Here is a 16,519-nt window from a genome sequence, read left to right on the forward strand (position 1 = left end):
CTGGAGTTTACCCATCACCTCCGCCACCGTTGGTGTCTCATCACCTTTCCAGGACACCACTGCCAATGAGTTCCCATGCGTCGCTGGTGCGCTCCGTACCTTTTATTTGCATGTGCAAAAGGAGATGTGCATCCTTCTGTTTGCGTGCCTCTGCATTACCGTCTCAGTTCACTGAGGTCCAATTAGCTATTCTCAGTAACATCCTCTGCTAATACCCGTTACGCATGTTGTGCACACAAGTTTGCCATCAGGAATGCACGAAGGGGACAGAACAAGCAGAACTCGGCAACGTTTGCATGGAAGCGGTGAAGCCAAGGTCAAGCAGCTTTCTAGACAATGAAGACATGAAGAAGGTCTGACACCCAAAACATGAAGGTGTCGTTTTCTAAAATGACAGAAAAGAAGTGAAACAGTCAAGTTCTAATAGGTGTCCATTCTAGGCACTTCTAACACTGTGGTTTAATGTAGTGGCAATCCTTCAGAAGGGCAATGATTTCAGGCAACTGATTTCAGAAACTGATTTCAGATAAGGAAACTCACCGAGCACGACCTACGACGGCAAACCAAACTCCAAATGAAGCTTCTTGTCCCTAATTCTCAAATTTGTCTTACTAACATTCAAAAGAAAACCCTGCTCAAATGCCTAACAAGCCTCTGAACGGTAGAGTCAAAATTCAGCTACTGAACTGTAACAGCTGCCAGAAAACTGAAGCTGACATCAGGTCAGCGAATTTGAGTGTAAGAGTCTACATCAGGGGAATTGGAATAAAGATGTTAACATAAACCATTGGCAGTGTTATACTCGTGTTCTCTCAAGAAGTGGGGACGGTCTGTCTCTCTGAGGAGGATGCCTTCTCCAGACGTAAGCAAAGTACGTGGCACATCATTCACCCTGACAGAGTAAGGAACAAGAAGGCAGTTCATTTGGCAAAATGTTTCTCTGTTCTCTGTTGAATTCTTCATTACTGCTTAGGGATCCTCCCACGCTTTAGTATGTTTCATTGTGAACGTCTGTGCCCTTTTGGTTGTGTCAGCCACTGAAACTGCCTTTGAGGGTATCAATTCTTTTCATAATTCTGAAGCCGGCTTCATCGCTAACCTCAATCCACATCCAACAGAAGCTCACGTGTGCCTTGCACTTGAATAGTTTCTGAATAAAGGCTAATTAGAAACCATCAGAAAAATTACAGGTATTTCTCCATGCCTTGCACTTCATGAAAAGGAGACAGAAAGGGGCTTTTTTGCTGTTGTTTTTGGAATTTGGTTTTGGGTGGTTATTTTTTGGGGGGGGTGGGGAGGGTATTGCTTGTTTGTTTTTAACAAGTTTTTAGAAGGCACGCTCTTCAGAAACATGACACAAGTGGAGAAAATCCAAAGGTGCTCTTATTAGATTTTGACACACTGTTGATAGAGGATGGCACCACAAAAGAGGGAGAAGTTGCCTCTTCAGGACTAAGTCAAGCTAATAAACAGAAAGAGCCTAGAAAGGTGACGCAAGTGTCTTCTTTGTAACACCAGACCTAAGTTAAGGCCAGTAAGAAGAGAGGGAAGGTGAATCACGCACCCAAACAAAAGGCTGTGAAAATTATCACTGCCGCAGGCTCAAAGATATGGTCAGAGCATAACCGAATCTGTAAAGCCAGAGATGCGTATCTAATTCTTGCAAGATCATGAAAGACACCGTAAGAGTTTGAACTGTGTATACGGACAAGGAAAGATAAAGTTATTGCCTTGAGACCTTGCAGGTGTAGGAACCTAGTAGCTACAGAGAGGACAAAATGGACAGGCAGATCATAAGACTCATAGAATCATTTAGGTTGGAAAAGACCCTTAAGATCATCGAGCCCAGCTGTGAACCTAATACTGCCAAGTCCACCATTAAACCACGTCCCGAAGTACCACGTCTGCATGTCTTTTAAATACCTCCAGGGAAACCGCGTAAGCTCCTACCAGCTCCTGCTCTCATCTTGTCAGAGACTCATGGGTGAAATATCCCTCCGCTCCTTCACCAAGCGCAGCCAACAGCAAAACAGCACGGCGGACGTGGGATGCACATGGGCAATGCGTTTAGGATCGCAAATTACTACAGCGTCAGCCAACTACTTTGAGATCTACAGAGACTCCAGCAGGATTGTGTTGAGCCTCCGAGACCACCATTTTCTAAGTACACATTTACTGAAATACTGTCTTTCCAAATACAGCAGCCAGTCAAATCGTCTCCCCTACAATGCAAAAATTGATAACACCTCTTTCTCCCCAACTTTCCTAAACTTTCAGAGCTCTAAAATGAACTGGCATGAGACAATACATTCTCATACGACCTGATATGTTCCATTTAACTCACTGGTGTGTTAATGGTAAGAGTCTGAGGAGTGCCTAGGGGGAGACCCTACCGCTGAGTCACGAGGTTCAGACAGGACCCCCTTGCTTTCTGAACTCCTGCTCAGAGAGGAGTCTAGGTGCGGCTAAGTCCAGTCTTAGTCTCAGACTTGGTCAACGGTCTATTTTCTAAGGGTTGTAGAAGTGACCGCTCATCAGAGTATTTGTTGTTAGTAACCAGTTTGCCAGATGCCCCAGCCGGTGGCGTTCAATGAGAACGATCATGGCTAGATTAATGAGCAGTACAATTTATTAAAGCAACAGATGCACAGGTTCTTTGGATTACCGGTGATAGGATTGCTGGTTACAAGACACACACAAATACTAAGAAGATGAGTAACACCGCTAGGCTACAAATGGCTTAAGCAGGTATGAAGCAGTGGAGATTTAAAGTGAAGCTATAGAGAGGTTTCTAAGTTTTCCCGGGGAAACAGATGGCATACCCAGATGTTTTGGTGTTACCCAAAGGCGACCCATTGCGGGGGGGGGGAAGGAGGCTCAGCCCGTCGACTGGTCCCAGAAGTCAGAGTGGTACGCGATGGTATCTTCCCCAACACCCTCTTCACACATTTTATACTATTTTTTACCTTTCAGGTGGAGCTGAGTGACTCTAGTCATGCATACCTTTATCATGATTGGTGTAGAATTTCCTCGCTTTACTTTTAAAAGGATAGACTAGAAGAAATTCAAAGCGCACCCAGTGAGGGGTGGTTGCACCTTAGAGGCGAGTAACTTTGGGGATGGAGGTGTGTTTTGGTATTATACCGAATGACCAAAGTTCACCAAAAGGACAGCATTTTGTCAAAAGTATGGTGGACTGTTGGCCCAGGGTGGCAAATATGCAGCGTGCCAGCGCCAGGGTACCTCGAGTTCCCATTTATCACTGAGCCTGCCACGATGGCCCCGCACCGCTCCACCCTCCGGACAACTCCTCTTACAGTCAGTACACCAAGTTCTCCTGGCATTGCCGACATCTATGGTTACAAGGGAACTTCCGTGGAATGGATTCCTCACTAGCAGCTGCACTTCACCCTGGCAGCTTCTTCAATGCTGCACCATTTCTAAAAACATTGGTTTAATTTCTAAGTCACCTCCAGCAATTATTCCACACAGATCTATGGAACGTTCCAGGCATAAGGCTCCCCTTTTTGTCTGTATGGTCCTAAGGGCTGAATGGTCCACGTCCATCCATCCTATTAATTTGAAGGCTCTATTGGCATTTCCAGTTCCCAGCCCCTGCAGAGTGAGTAAGCTTGTCAACAGCTTTGCTCTCCAAGCACAGGCAGGGCTCTCCCTTCAGACTAGCGACAAACCCTTCTTGGTGCAAGGGCGGTATCCTTCCTTTCTTCAGTGAAAACTCATCACGTAGATGCCTGTCCTTGTACCACTGAGAATTCAACACGACAGACACCCGGGAGAGTTGGTTTCAGGTAGCGGGTGGGCTTTGAGTGCATAGCCAACAGTGGGGCTTGTTTGCCTCTGCTGCTGTAGTTTGCCCTGTGGTGATGGCCAAATTATGGGCTGAATATGTATAATCCCTATTCCACCACAGGCTTACAAGCAAGGCTACCGTATTAAAACCTACGCTTCCCAAGCACCATTAACAGGAGAAGCAAAGAGACACCGAGAGCAACAATAACCATCCCTTGGATATAGAGGACAGCCCTGAACTCAGAAGGGTTTCCTGGCTCTGGAAACCCAGAAGGCACTGAAAGATCTAGAGCATGAAGTCGTGGAAGCTCCCACGTTAGCCCTGCCAGGCTACAACAATCAGTTTCTATCAGATTTCCCTGAACAGGAGGGACAGCCGGTTGGCCCCAAAAGGTCAGCAAGGCGCAGCATGTTCCTCAGGAGAACTAGACCTCGTAACTCAGGGCCTGATTTCATGGACTGAGGCTGTTGCAGCAGCAGCTGTGGTGGTGGAGAAAGCAAGAAATAGTGTCCTGGGGCACCTCCTAAGGCTAAGGGTTCATTCCTTACTTCCTTGTCCTCCCCTACAGAGTTCAAGCAGGTGCGGATGTGCCACTGTGGGGAATTACGTTGGGTTATGGCAATAACCGTAAATGGTCATTGCCTTCTTTGGTGGAACTTTCCATAAACGCAACAAGATACGCTCAAACCGCTGCCTCTCCCCCAGGCTGTCTTGCCCTGGATCTCTGCTGACAGGAGGGAGCAGTGGGTGGTGTCAGCCTGGGGGGGTGACAGGAGGGAGAGCGGGCGGTGAGAGGCGTGGGGGTGAGAGGACATGGGGCGGTGATGGACCCAGGGCTGTTGGGAGAGCCAGCGCGGGCCCCGGGGCTGATGGGAGGTGACGCTGGGTGGCGAAGACCCAGGGGGTGGCGGGAGGGACAGCGCAGACCTCAGGGTGTGACAGGACACCGGGCAGTGACAGACCTGGGGGGTGACAGGACAGCAGGCTGCTGGAACCCCCTCCCCTAAGGGCCACTCGGCATTAGGGCAAAGAGGGCGGGGCTGCCACACCCACACGATGCAGGTCTTTCTTCATAATGTGCTGAGCATATGAGGAGACCATGACACCGCGTGCTGCAGTAGACGCCATCCCAGAGCAGGCACCGCCTGGCCCCGACCATGTCCTGTGTCCACTACAAGTTCTTCTCCAGGCTGAACTATGATACGGTCACCTTCAGCGGCCTCCACATCACCCTGCGCGACCTCAAGCGCCAGATCATGGGCCGCGAGAAGCTGAAGGCGACCAGGAGCGACCTGCAGATCTCCAACGCCCAGACCAAAGAAGGTGCGTGGGGGCGGCGGGCACGGGGCCTCGGGGACCAGTGCGGAGCTGCACCCCGGCGGGGAGCTGCATTGCAGGGGGGAGCAGCACCCCAGTAGGGACTTGCACCCCAGCGGGGACCTGCACCACTGTGGAAAGCGACAACCCGCAGGGGACCTGCACCACCTGCCCCGGCGCCCCCAGGGGCCCTGGCACCACCTGCCAGACGGTGGGCTGGCCCAGCTGGTAGGTGACGGTCTGGAGCCGGGCAGGCTCACCGGACACCGGCAGCCCTGGGGCAGAGGGCAGCACACGGGCACTGACCGGTGGCGGCATGGCTGTGGTGGTGAAGCTCATGTCGGACACCTCCGATGCCGTCGGCAGCTGCAGAGGGAACCTCTCTGTTGGGGGAAGCAAAGAGGGGTGGTGGGGTGAGCTACTGGTGGGCAGAGGCCGTTGCGGGGTTACCCAGAGGGCAGGAGCACCACGAGGAGCAGGAGCTGCTGCTGTACCTGCCATGGTGGCGGGTCAGTGTGGGGTTTGTCTGGGGCAAAGAGTGTTCTGGGGTTCTGTCCCCATGGCAATCATTCCACCAGCACCTGCCTCAGCCAGCCCTGCCAGGGTTTCATTTTTCATGCCTGAATGACTGCCCATCTCAATGACTTCCCATCCTGCTGATGGTTTCCTGTCCTCAATGCTCATTTCTCATCCCGGTGAGGGTTTCCCATCCCCACGGTGATTTCTCAGGCCCGTGATGGTTTCCTATCCCAATGGTTTCCCATGCCCACATTTCCCTTCCCAAGCACGATTTTTGCAGGGAGCTGAATTTCCTGCCCAAGGGGAAGGGATGCAGCCAGTACGGGTGGCCCTGCGATGCCAGCGTGTGAGCTGCCCCATCCTGCCCCAGTAGGGGGGGACGGGGCACTTTTGGGGGGTGTTTTTGTGCTTCCCGTCCCTGGAATCCTTACACGTGCACACAGAGTACTGTTCTTTTGTAACCTTGCCCGTGCAGGAGTCCTGACTAAATGTTGACCTGATCTTGGAAAGAACAAAGTGGAGCTTGAGTGAAGATGGCCGACTTGCTCAGATTTTTCTGAGCACTCTAACCTTTTACAGTTCCGGGACTGTAACTTTTCATAATGGAGATCTAGTAACAGAAGCAATGCTAACCAAAGCAAAAAGAAAACAGGATTTTAAATATCAGTGGAATATCTACCTATAGAGTCATGTTCTGTATACGTTCTTACAAACTGACTACTGCTTTTTTCTGTACTGATGTTGTTTTCAGAATACACAGATGATGACGCCCTGATTCCGAGGAACTCCTCGGTAATTGTCAGAAGGATCCCTGCTGGAGGAGTTAAAGCTACCAGCAGAACCTCTGTTACGTGAGTATCCGTAAAGCGGTGTAGTCTTTGCTCGGGGGTTCAGTGAGGTCACTGGTTTAATGGATATTAGTTTACCAGTGGCGTTCCAATTGCATCTCCCTTGTTAAAGCGGCTGTTAGTTTTTGTTGTCCTGGGGTAGGTTTCAATGGACCTGTCCCAAAGCAGACTGACCTTTTTAGGCCTGCTGGGACATGGGCTTCAGACTCCAACAACGGTAACTTCTAGGATGAATATGTAGGGTTTGTTCTTGGGCTTGATTGTTCTGAGACCCGAGTTGTAGATGCTGTTTCCTCCAGGTGGAGAGATGCCTTATGCTATGGGCTTGCTTGTATTGCTTTCAGAGTAAAGACAGATACGCACCGTAGTGTACACTTAGAATTTGTTCCCATCCCAGAGGAGCCCGATTGTCAGTGTTTGTCTATTTCCTGCAGTTGCGGGAGGAGGCAGGATATGGCAGGTACTCTGAGGCCCCAGATCTGGGGTGTATCGGTTGAGATTACAGCTACTCAAATGTGATCCTGCCTACAGGATTGTTGCGGTCATTTTGGGATTTTGGGATTGTTTTTTTTAGTTGCACTGAACGTGAGAATTTGAGAATGAGAACAGTTTATGTGTATGAATAGATGTCCACATTCACTAGATTATCAGAACAATGTCCTGATGGGGAGGTTTCATAACCTGTTTCACTGCTTGATGTTGGGCACAAGTGCTCTATTTTAAGTTCTGATCACCTTCCTTTCTTTCTCCTTCCAGAAGTCGAACGGAGCCAGTGAGCGGAACACCAAAAGCAGTATGTAAAAGCACAGGGTCACACATTTTTCTGCACACTGCACTGAATTCTAAACAACGTAGCCTTGTATGAAATTTTCCAAACACTAGCTTCATATAATTTCTTCCAGTAAAACATAGCCTATGCTGCAAAGACAATGGATTTGATTCAGCATAGTAAGAACTGCGTAATGCCATCATTTGCACAGTTCTAATGGGACTATTGGTATTTGTGCCCAGTCACGCATTGTATTTCATCCTGAATAGGCGAGGCTATTTCCTGAATGGCTTTGTGTTGTACAGATAAGGTACGATCGTTCTTAGGCGATGTAGGTTCAAGGTTTGCACAACTGGACGTGGTGCCGTGCTCTCCATCTGTCTGTCTACAGCTAGTAACGTGTCTGTTGGCGTAGCTGCTTGTGCGCTTTGTGTTTCTTGCAATAAAAATGCTCCGGAGTGTATTTTTGCCATTTTCACCTTGTATCACTTAGCTTCTGTTTTTGCTTGCTTTGCCCAACGGTTTTTGAAAACGTTCATAAAAAACACCGAGAAACCATTGTTGTTAAACTTGGTACTGTTTCTGACTTTGACGTGGGGGTTCAAACAAAAACTAAAACTGACATACGCCCTACGTTCTGAGGACAGTTCTGGGCAGCTAAACGAGTCCTTTCCGTGCCTTTGAATACCTGGGTATTTGTTCCTGGAACTGTTTATTTGCAGTGATGTTGTTTGGGCTCCTCCAAGTACATGAATGTCTTTAATAGATTGCCGTGAATGTAAATATCGTTGCTACACAAAGTGGTATTCTAAAGTTCTGCATTTGCTCTTTCCGCTTTCTCTGATGCAGCAGCTTCATCTAATAGCTTGTCTGCAAATGAAAATACCTGAAACCCAGTGTACAAATTTTGGCGCAAGGTTAGAGCCTGGGGCCTTTGTGGGGCATTTTTCACCAGGTTGGAAAACACTGTCATTCTGCTGCTGAAATATAAATAAGTAACAGAAGGAAATGCTTGACTGGTAACAGCCTGGATTTTGATTTAGTCTTCTGTTCAGTTTCTTTAGTTCTCTTTAGTTTCTGCTTAGTCTTCCGTTTGAAATGGCAGTTCATACATTGACTGTCGATTCTGGATTTTGGATTATTTGGGGTTTGGGGGTTGTTGGTTGTCGAGTCGTGTCCCCGCCCCTCCCCAGTTCTTCTGCAGTATTGCCTTAGGGTGGCAAACAAGTTTCATGGAGCTGTTGGTGCTAACTGACTGGTTGGAGGGACTGGCAGGAAATACTTCAGTAGAAATCTAAAGGAAACAAAAAAAGACCCAGGGCTGGAGGGCCGTGGAAGATGGCCGTTGGGCAAACGTGCTGAACAGTACATCAGTTACCCTTCCTGACCCATTTGACAAGGTTCCCTCTCTGAGATACTCTGGAGCAACAAGCTGATCTCAAGCGGGTCTGGTTCGTCTAGTTTCTTCTCATTAACCGCATGGGCACTCTTAAGCTGGCGTAGCTTTGGACTTTGCCTTGAGCTAATGCAAATGACACGAGGTCGGAAATGCCTCTTGCAGTCACACTCGGAGCGCATCGTGCAGACTTTCAGACTACGGTAGAGGTTAACTATTGCTATGTTTGGACTGTACAACTTGAATATGTGTTTAATTTTTTGTGAACAGATGGATGACTCCTCTGCATCTGCTTCTCTGTCCCAGCTTATTCAGGTATATGTGTATTCTTACCAAATACTTCAAAAAAAAAGTGTTTGCTTCATATTTTTAAATCTTGTACTGTGATCCAGAGCTGTATAACTGTTGTAATGCCAACAATGCTTTACTTTAATTCTTAATAATGTCAAGTATTTATGTTAACTTTAAAATGTGTGTATGCTTTGATCCTCTCCTGTAAAGAGCAGTTGCCACTTTGGGGAGATAGAAGGGGAGAACCTTACCAGCACCAACGTCACGTTGCACTAGTGCTCATCTTCAAGACACAAAGGAGAAGCACTTCAAAGGCCGTTGGCCATTTTTCATACATTTCGTTAGTTCTGCTTTGGGGAGGAGCGCTATTTTTACAGAAGCATGTCACTGGCTGTAAGGGCGGACATTCCAGGGGGTGTGGAGCAGCCAAATTAGAGGCGTGCCTGGAACACGGACAATTGCAGGGCTATTTCTGAATTTCTAGTCCTCAGAGCTGCAGATCCATTCTTTGAACGCTGCACAATTTCATCAGCTGTCGTATAGATACAGTGGGCAACACAATCTGATTTCCTTGAACGCAGACTGTGTACGCTGTGATTATGTCCCTAGCCGTGTCTAGGAACATACCCATGCGTGTGTGTGGCATGCTGGCGGAGGTGACCTTCTGGAACTCCTGCCACGCCGCGGTTTGCTGTGGAGCTGCTGGCGGTTTTTGCCCGGGAATGTGTAACTTTGGCTGGGAAAGCACTAGTCATTGCGCCTTGTGAGAAGGCGTAGTGCTAGCCGATTCACTGCCTGGGCTTTAAAGTTACAAAGATCAGAGAAGGCAGGGCCTAATGCAGAGGAGCTCGTTCTTTCCTCTGAAAAGAAAGGCTGGAGTTCATTCCCAAGACAGAGAAACCTCTCCCCACTAGCCACTTCTTCCCTCTCTCACCACAGACATGAAATTGTGGACACGTGGCAAAAATATCGGAAAAAATAATTCATTTGGAAGGTAGCCACCAGAAGAAATTGGTCTGCATTAGTGCTGTCCCTAAACGTGTCCTTGGTTCTGTAAACTTAGGTGAAGTTTTACTCTAAAATGTGAGAAGCCGTCCAAGAGGAGCACACATTTAAGCTTTTGAGAACATTGAAGTATTTCAGAACAATACAGGAACAACACCTCAGAGCAGCTCAAAACTGTGACTTACTCTACCCTCTTTAGCGCAGACTGGCTCAGCATGGAGTCAATGTGTTGTAAAAAGTCCTCTGGTTTATTACTGCTATGTACGAAATGCCATATTTGAACTTTCGCCTATCCCTAGAAATGTTTTGTGGGTTTTGGATGTGTCTTGTACATCTCTTGGGTTCAAGCAAATCAGTCAAGTGTCTGTGAAGTTTTCTGTCACGGTTAATGGAAATGATTTCATAGATGTTGATCTGCATTATGTTACAGTTGAGGAAAAACTGTGTATAGGAAACAACCATTTAATAAAATGCTGAAAGTAGTTGGTTGCTCTTGCGAAGGAATGCACCTAAAAGCAAAGACACGAGTGGCTGATCTGAAGGCTTGGTGCTGGACGGTCCAAAGAATGTACAGTCCCTCCCTTAGACCCTGCTGGTATCTGGACTAGTGTGTAATTAAAACGTTTGAACAAATAGTACTTTAAAAACCAAGAAATCAGCTGGTTTCCTCCATATGAAGATCTAGTTCTGCGTAAGGCTTATATTACAATTTGCATGGTAAAAGGACACGGCCAGCTGGAGAAACCTGCAGGTTTTGCTTACCGTAGTTAGCTCACTTAACACAAAGAAGTTAGCAGGGGCTCTAAAGTGTTTCTAACGTGTGTGTCGACTAACGGCCTGTTACACAGACTGCCAGTCTGGCTGAAGCCAGCGCTTCCGAAGAAGATAAAATAAAAGCGATGATGATACAGTCTTGCTGTGCATATGAGCCAATCAAGTAAGTGTTGATAACGCCAGATCTGTTCCCCAAAGATTACGGAGGAATGCTAGAGATGGTTGCTTTAACAAGAGAGACACATGCACCCCTTTTCCTTTTTCTCCCCAAAAACCTTTTAGTTACATGAAGAACAGCCTGGGTCTGCCTCCGCCATCATATACTTGCTTTCGTTGTGGAAAACCTGGCCACTATATAAAGAACTGCCCAACAAACGGGGTAAGGTTGGGGGGGACTTCTGGTGTTACTTTGTTTTTGTTTTTTACCTTGGCAGTGAGGTAACAGATACATGAACACGCATATTAAGACGTGTTTCTCTTGGGGTGAAATAGAGAGGTTACGTGGCAAAGTTGCAAAGCCCTTCAAAATTCAAGGGACACCTGCAATTATCAAGGCAAAATTTTCTTTTTTCCAGGCCATCACAACAAACATATCCAGAGATCTTTCTCTGTCAACTTTCATGCATATTTTTCTGTATTTCAGTATGACTGGAAATTTATTGTGGGTTTTAACCCTTTCTAAAGACACTTCACAGTTTTTAGTATTTTGTACAAAACCAGGATGTTTCTGTTGGCCCCATCTATTGGATAGCTGCCTGGTGTAACGACACAAGCCTCTGGCTGAGCGTCCCTGCCATTTAACAACAATCACGGAGATGTCGTTTTAAGTGTGGGTCTTGAGGATACGCCTGCATTTCTTTTCCTACCAGGACAAGACTTTTGAGCCTGTTCCCAGAATTAGGAGGAGCACAGGCATTCCAAGGAGTTTCATGGTGGAGGTGAAAGATCCCAACACAAAGGGTGCTATGCTGACCAGCACGGGAAAATACGCCATACCAATTATTAATGCGTAAGTATGGGACTAACGGGACTGACCCAGGAGCGAAGGAGAGGAACCGTGCGTCAATGTCTGGGCGGCAGTGCAGCCGAGTGGGCCAGTACCTCTAGTTACGGGGGAGGAAGCACTGGCATTGCATCTTAACCTTAACACCTGTGATACTTTCTAATCCCAAGGCCCTAAAATAGGACGCTCCTCCTGTTCATGCCCCTGGAAGCTGGTTAAACTTGTGCCGTGCTAAGAATCAGTATTTCTGCAAAAGGTTTCCGAGGTGTTTGCAGTGGAGTCGTTCTCTTTGAAAGCGCATTTTGCTTCTGTCTGATGCTGCAAAGGCTCCTTGCAAAAGTTAACAAATGGCTGTGGGAGTGAGGTTTCCTCCCCCTCTGACTTTTATCACCTCCCCTGTGTGAAAGAGGCTGCAGTTCTCCTGTTGCTGTAAACTAAGAAAATACTACTGTGTGCTGCCAAGAGCGGCTGCTCTGAAATGCACTCGGTGGCACTTCTGGTGTTCTGCCACGGACCTCCTTTTGTAGAAGCTCTAACATAGACTTCTTCCATTTCCAAAACTTAATTACTCGGAGACTGACTTGATCCTCAGCCTGCCATTTACTTTTACCCTCTGGCAACGGAGAGGTGGGATTCATTTCACACGATTTCTAGCTGTCAAAAAATTATTTGCCTAGTCTGAGCTGATTTCTCCATTGACCCAAGGAATGGGAGAGGTCTGCAGCAGGAAAATTGTTCCCCCTCCCTCTTCTCATCCTGTGGCTGTAGAAAAGGAGTTTCAACTAGCGGCCTACGTTTTAGAAGGCTAATGTGGCGTGAGAAGAATTCCATCTGTTCTCTTCCCCTGAGAAAAGCCAAAGCTTGGAAAAGTTCTCCTTGACCCACCTTTAACTTTTTGCTCTCTCCTTCCCCACCCCCCTCCAGGGAAGCTTATGCCAGAGGAAAGAAGGAAAAGCCTCCCTTTTTACCGGAAGAGCCGGCCTCCTCCTCCCCCTCCGATGAGCCTATTCCAGATGAGCTCTTGTGTCCCCTTTGTAAAGATATAATGACCGACGCAGCTGTTATTCCCTGCTGTGGAAACAGTTATTGTGACGAATGTAAGTGTGACCCCATGGCTGTTAATTCAAAACATCACCTCTGATCCTCTGAAAGCAGAAACAGGAGATCAGGAAATTACTTTGTCACCGGCTCTGTGTAGTACTTAAGTCCAGCCTGAATAGGAAAGGACTCTTCTCCTATAAAGGGCAAAAGAAAGGCCGAAAGCTTTTCCCTCCTTTTTATGTATCTCGTTAAATCCTCTTCGCACGTGGAAGGACGAGTATGAGAAGAGGGCGTAACTGCACAGGTGATGACACTATTAGATAGCGAATGCATTTCGTTTGTCCACAGCCCTTTCCCTCATACAAAATCACAGAGCCAACGCTGGTGACTTCCTGTGGTCTGCAGCAATCGGGTAGTTGGGCATTTAATGCACATTCTCCTCCACGGGAGAGTTGGCTGAAACCTTCAGAACTCAAACCTGCTAACGGGTTTTTGAGGTCTCTTTTATTCACTAGCCCCAAGGTTGGTGACTTCTCACTGTACTAGAGAGTGGAAAAAAGGTGAGTCAAGACATCAAGACACCGCCTACTCCACACCTCCAGATGTTACAGGAGTGAAACATCAGAGCTGTACCGTTATTGGCTGCATACCAGAAGATTATTAGGCTACTGAACTTGAGCTTCATGTTCCCAATTCAAGATCATCTTCACCCATTAATCATATACATGGCTTTATAACTGATGAGAACCCCAAAAATGTCCTTAGTTTGGCTAAAATCTATTTTGATGACTCTAATTGCACACAGGTATTAGAACAGCGTTACTGGATTCTGAGGATCATACCTGCCCAACGTGTCATCAGACCGATGTTTCTCCTGATGCTTTAGCTGCCAACAAGATCCTACGCCAGGTAACGTGATGGCTTTTCCGTGAACTGCTTGTGAGAGAAGTCTATTCCTGAAAGGCTGAAAGGGAAGAAAACATGAATCGGCAGCTCCTGAAGCAGGGCTCAATTGAACAAGGCTAAATTTATTTACTCCTCCAATGCATGATCCCTTGTTACAGAAGCTTACAACTCCTTAGAGACAGTCTGGCAAATTCAGGTCACAGTTTTAACATGATTGCCTCCCTTTCAAATTCGGTGTTGACACTGAAGTGCTTTAAATACAGACACCCTGAGTTACCAGTCATTAATGCCGGCACTTAATGCGATGTGTTCCTACCCCTGCCTGCTGATTTATTTTAGGATTGATAGCATTTACAGGAATAGGCGAGTGATGTTCCTCTGTGGAGCCTTTTGTTTGTGTGCCTCCTGAAGTTTCCTATCCCCTTTTTGTCCATGTTTTTCTGCCTCTAGGCTGTGAACAACTTCGAAAATGGAACTGGCTACCCTCGGCAGCAGCAGCCGCAGCAGCCGCCACCGCCACCACCTCCACCACCACTCCTGACTGTCGTGCCTCCCGCCGCGCTGGTGACGGCCGCTAACCTTTCTAAACCTTCCTCTCAGCCAATCAGCGGGTTGTTGGAGGAGAAGGTTAGTTTGATTTCAGCATAGGCACTGATCCTTGTCTTTTAGTAGAGCTTCGTTTCCAACTGTTTCCAACCATTTTTTGCCAAGGGCCGTCAGGTTCCTCTACTAAGACAAGCAGCACTGCCGAGTCGTCTGGGCCCCCAAGGACAATCAATACCCACAACGGGTAAGTAACGCTAACTTTAGAATGCCTTTAAAAGTCTTACCTTCAGATAAACTGAATGGGATTTTTTTCTTTTTCCCTCCCCACTGCAACAGGTCATCCAGTGAGAGCCACTACAATTCGCTCAGCAGGTGGCGGATCGGGCTGGGAACTGTAAGTGTCCCACAGAAATTCAATGCATTACTACCGGTAACTGTACTACTACTACTGGTTAAAGGAGGCCGTAACACGTAACTCCTGCAACAGCTGATTTGCAATGAATAAGTACGCACAGGTAGTTGTGGAGAACACAAGCGGTAATTAATTTTGAAATGGCTTACTTTGAATTGCCTTTAACAAAGGGATCTGTGCTTGCACTAAGATTATTTAAAATAAAACATCAGCAAAGGACTGACAAGGGGACTGCCAAAAACCAACACTTTCTGGGGAAACCGTAATGACATACGAAAATTAAATATAATTATAGGGTCAAGTGGAAAGCCAGGCTAGAAACTTGGAAGCAGAAACTTTACATGCTAACAAGTTCTTCAATTTGCAATAGCATCATTACATAAACACATGGAGAGAGGATAAAAAAAACCAAACCAAACCAAACAAAGCAAACCAAATTTGAGAGGAAAAAAGTTGGGGAGTGTGACCCTTTTTTCTTTCTTTTTCTGTGTGGTTTTTTTTCAGGTCCAAGTCTCCCTGCAGCGCTTCATCTTACTGTAGAAGTTCGTATACCTACACCAAGTCAAGATCCAGTTCTTCCCCCACTCACTCCTACTCTCGATCATTCAGTCGTTCCCAGTCTCGTTCCTCCCCGCGATCGCCGCCACATCCAAGAAGAGGCAAAGGGAAGAGTCGTAACTATCGCTCCAGGTCAAGGTCACGCGGCTCTCACCATTCAAGGCTAAGGTCACCCCCGCACAGAAGATACCACTCACGGTCAAGGTCTCCGGTATTTAGGGGCCAGTCTCCAACTAAACGGACTCTACCTCAAGGGGAAGGAGAAAGGGAGTGTTTTAACAGGTCCAGAGAGGTTCCACCATATGATAGGAAAGCTTACGAGGGCAGATCCCGTGACTTTAGGGATCCATTTGAAAAGGAAAGATACAGAGAACGGCGAGAGAACTCTAGACACCGGAGTGAGAAGTTTTACAAGGGCTATGCTGTTGGCTGTCAACCTCCACCTCCACAAAACAGAGAGGACTTTTCTCCAGGTAGGTTTGGTCCACCTGGCACCAGACGAGAGAATTTGCCATGTGCTCAGGGACGTAGGCAGGATTATCCTGGTGGGCAGAGGCACAGAAACCATAATACAGCTGGAAATTGCCCTGAAAAACCATGTGGAAGAGAGAGCCGTGGCATCAAAGATCCTGAAACATCAGAAAAGAAAGAGGTGGAAAAACCACTGGGAGACAAGAAAGGCAATAAAGATAAAAAGCACCGGAATGAAGGATTTCCAAATGCTGAGTTGTTGGAAGGTGCGAGAAAACCAAGAGAGGCAGCTGCAGCAGAAGGTGTTACAGCGGAGTCTGTCTTCATGCTCCCAAGCAGAGACGATGCCACCCCTGTGAGAAATGAGCCTATGGAAACAGAGTCTAGTGCTTTCAGACTGGGGTCTGAAAAGGAGGAAGAAGAGAAGGATAAGCCAAAAGCAAAGACTGACAAGGCCAAGCGGAAAGTAGAAGTGGCTCTTCCTCCTAAGACAGACAATACAGTAAAACCAGCTGAAGGTTCCAACGAGAAGGTGGACACGGGTCGTGACAAATCTCCTCGACTGGAACCTCCTGCGAAAAAGGCAAAGGAGGACTAGCCAAAGTCAGGCAGCATTAAAACACCTTCCTCTTGAAAGGATGAGGGTGTTTTGATGCTGTCCTGCAGCGAGTAGTTGCTACTTGGGGAGGATAGAAGGGGAGTGCCTTATCAGCCAAGTTAGAGCCGTTTCTGGAATACGGGCAATTGCGTGGCTGTTGTTCTCTTTGTTTACTCGCACCTGTATAAACACAAATCGCATGTTCATCAATAAAGTTAACACTCTTTTAGCCTCGTGTGTTCCCTGGCGTGTCT

General features: G+C 47.3%; 1 protein-coding gene across 1 annotated transcript; it reads left to right on the forward strand.

Moving 5' to 3' along the window:
• Positions 1 to 4,968: 4,968 nt before the first annotated feature.
• On the forward strand, positions 4,969 to 16,265 carry LOC142050897 (E3 ubiquitin-protein ligase RBBP6-like). The gene is made up of 11 exons (XM_075080113.1): positions 4,969 to 5,134; positions 6,399 to 6,498; positions 7,252 to 7,288; positions 8,931 to 8,975; positions 10,805 to 10,893; positions 11,013 to 11,109; positions 11,600 to 11,739; positions 12,658 to 12,830; positions 13,580 to 13,683; positions 14,131 to 14,307; positions 15,114 to 16,265. Exons 1-11 carry the CDS (start codon positions 4,969 to 4,971, stop codon positions 16,263 to 16,265), a joined length of 2,280 nt encoding a protein of 759 aa, XP_074936214.1.
• Positions 16,266 to 16,519: the final 254 nt, after the last annotated feature.

Source organism: Phalacrocorax aristotelis, unplaced genomic scaffold (genome assembly GCF_949628215.1).
Source record: "Phalacrocorax aristotelis unplaced genomic scaffold, bGulAri2.1 scaffold_45, whole genome shotgun sequence".
Taxonomy (NCBI): domain Eukaryota; kingdom Metazoa; phylum Chordata; class Aves; order Suliformes; family Phalacrocoracidae; genus Phalacrocorax; species Phalacrocorax aristotelis.

Coding starts and splice junctions, on each gene's coding strand:
- LOC142050897 (XM_075080113.1), top strand. CDS start 4,969: ATGTCCTGTGTCCACTACAAGTTCTTCTCCAGGCTGAACTATGATACG. Junction 11,110..11,599: donor AGAACTGCCCAACAAACGGG/GTAAGGTTGGGG, acceptor TTTTCCTACCAG/GACAAGACTTTTGAGCCTGT. Junction 14,308..15,113: donor GCGGGTTGTTGGAGGAGAAG/GTTAGTTTGATT, acceptor TGACCCTTTTTT/CTTTCTTTTTCTGTGTGGTT.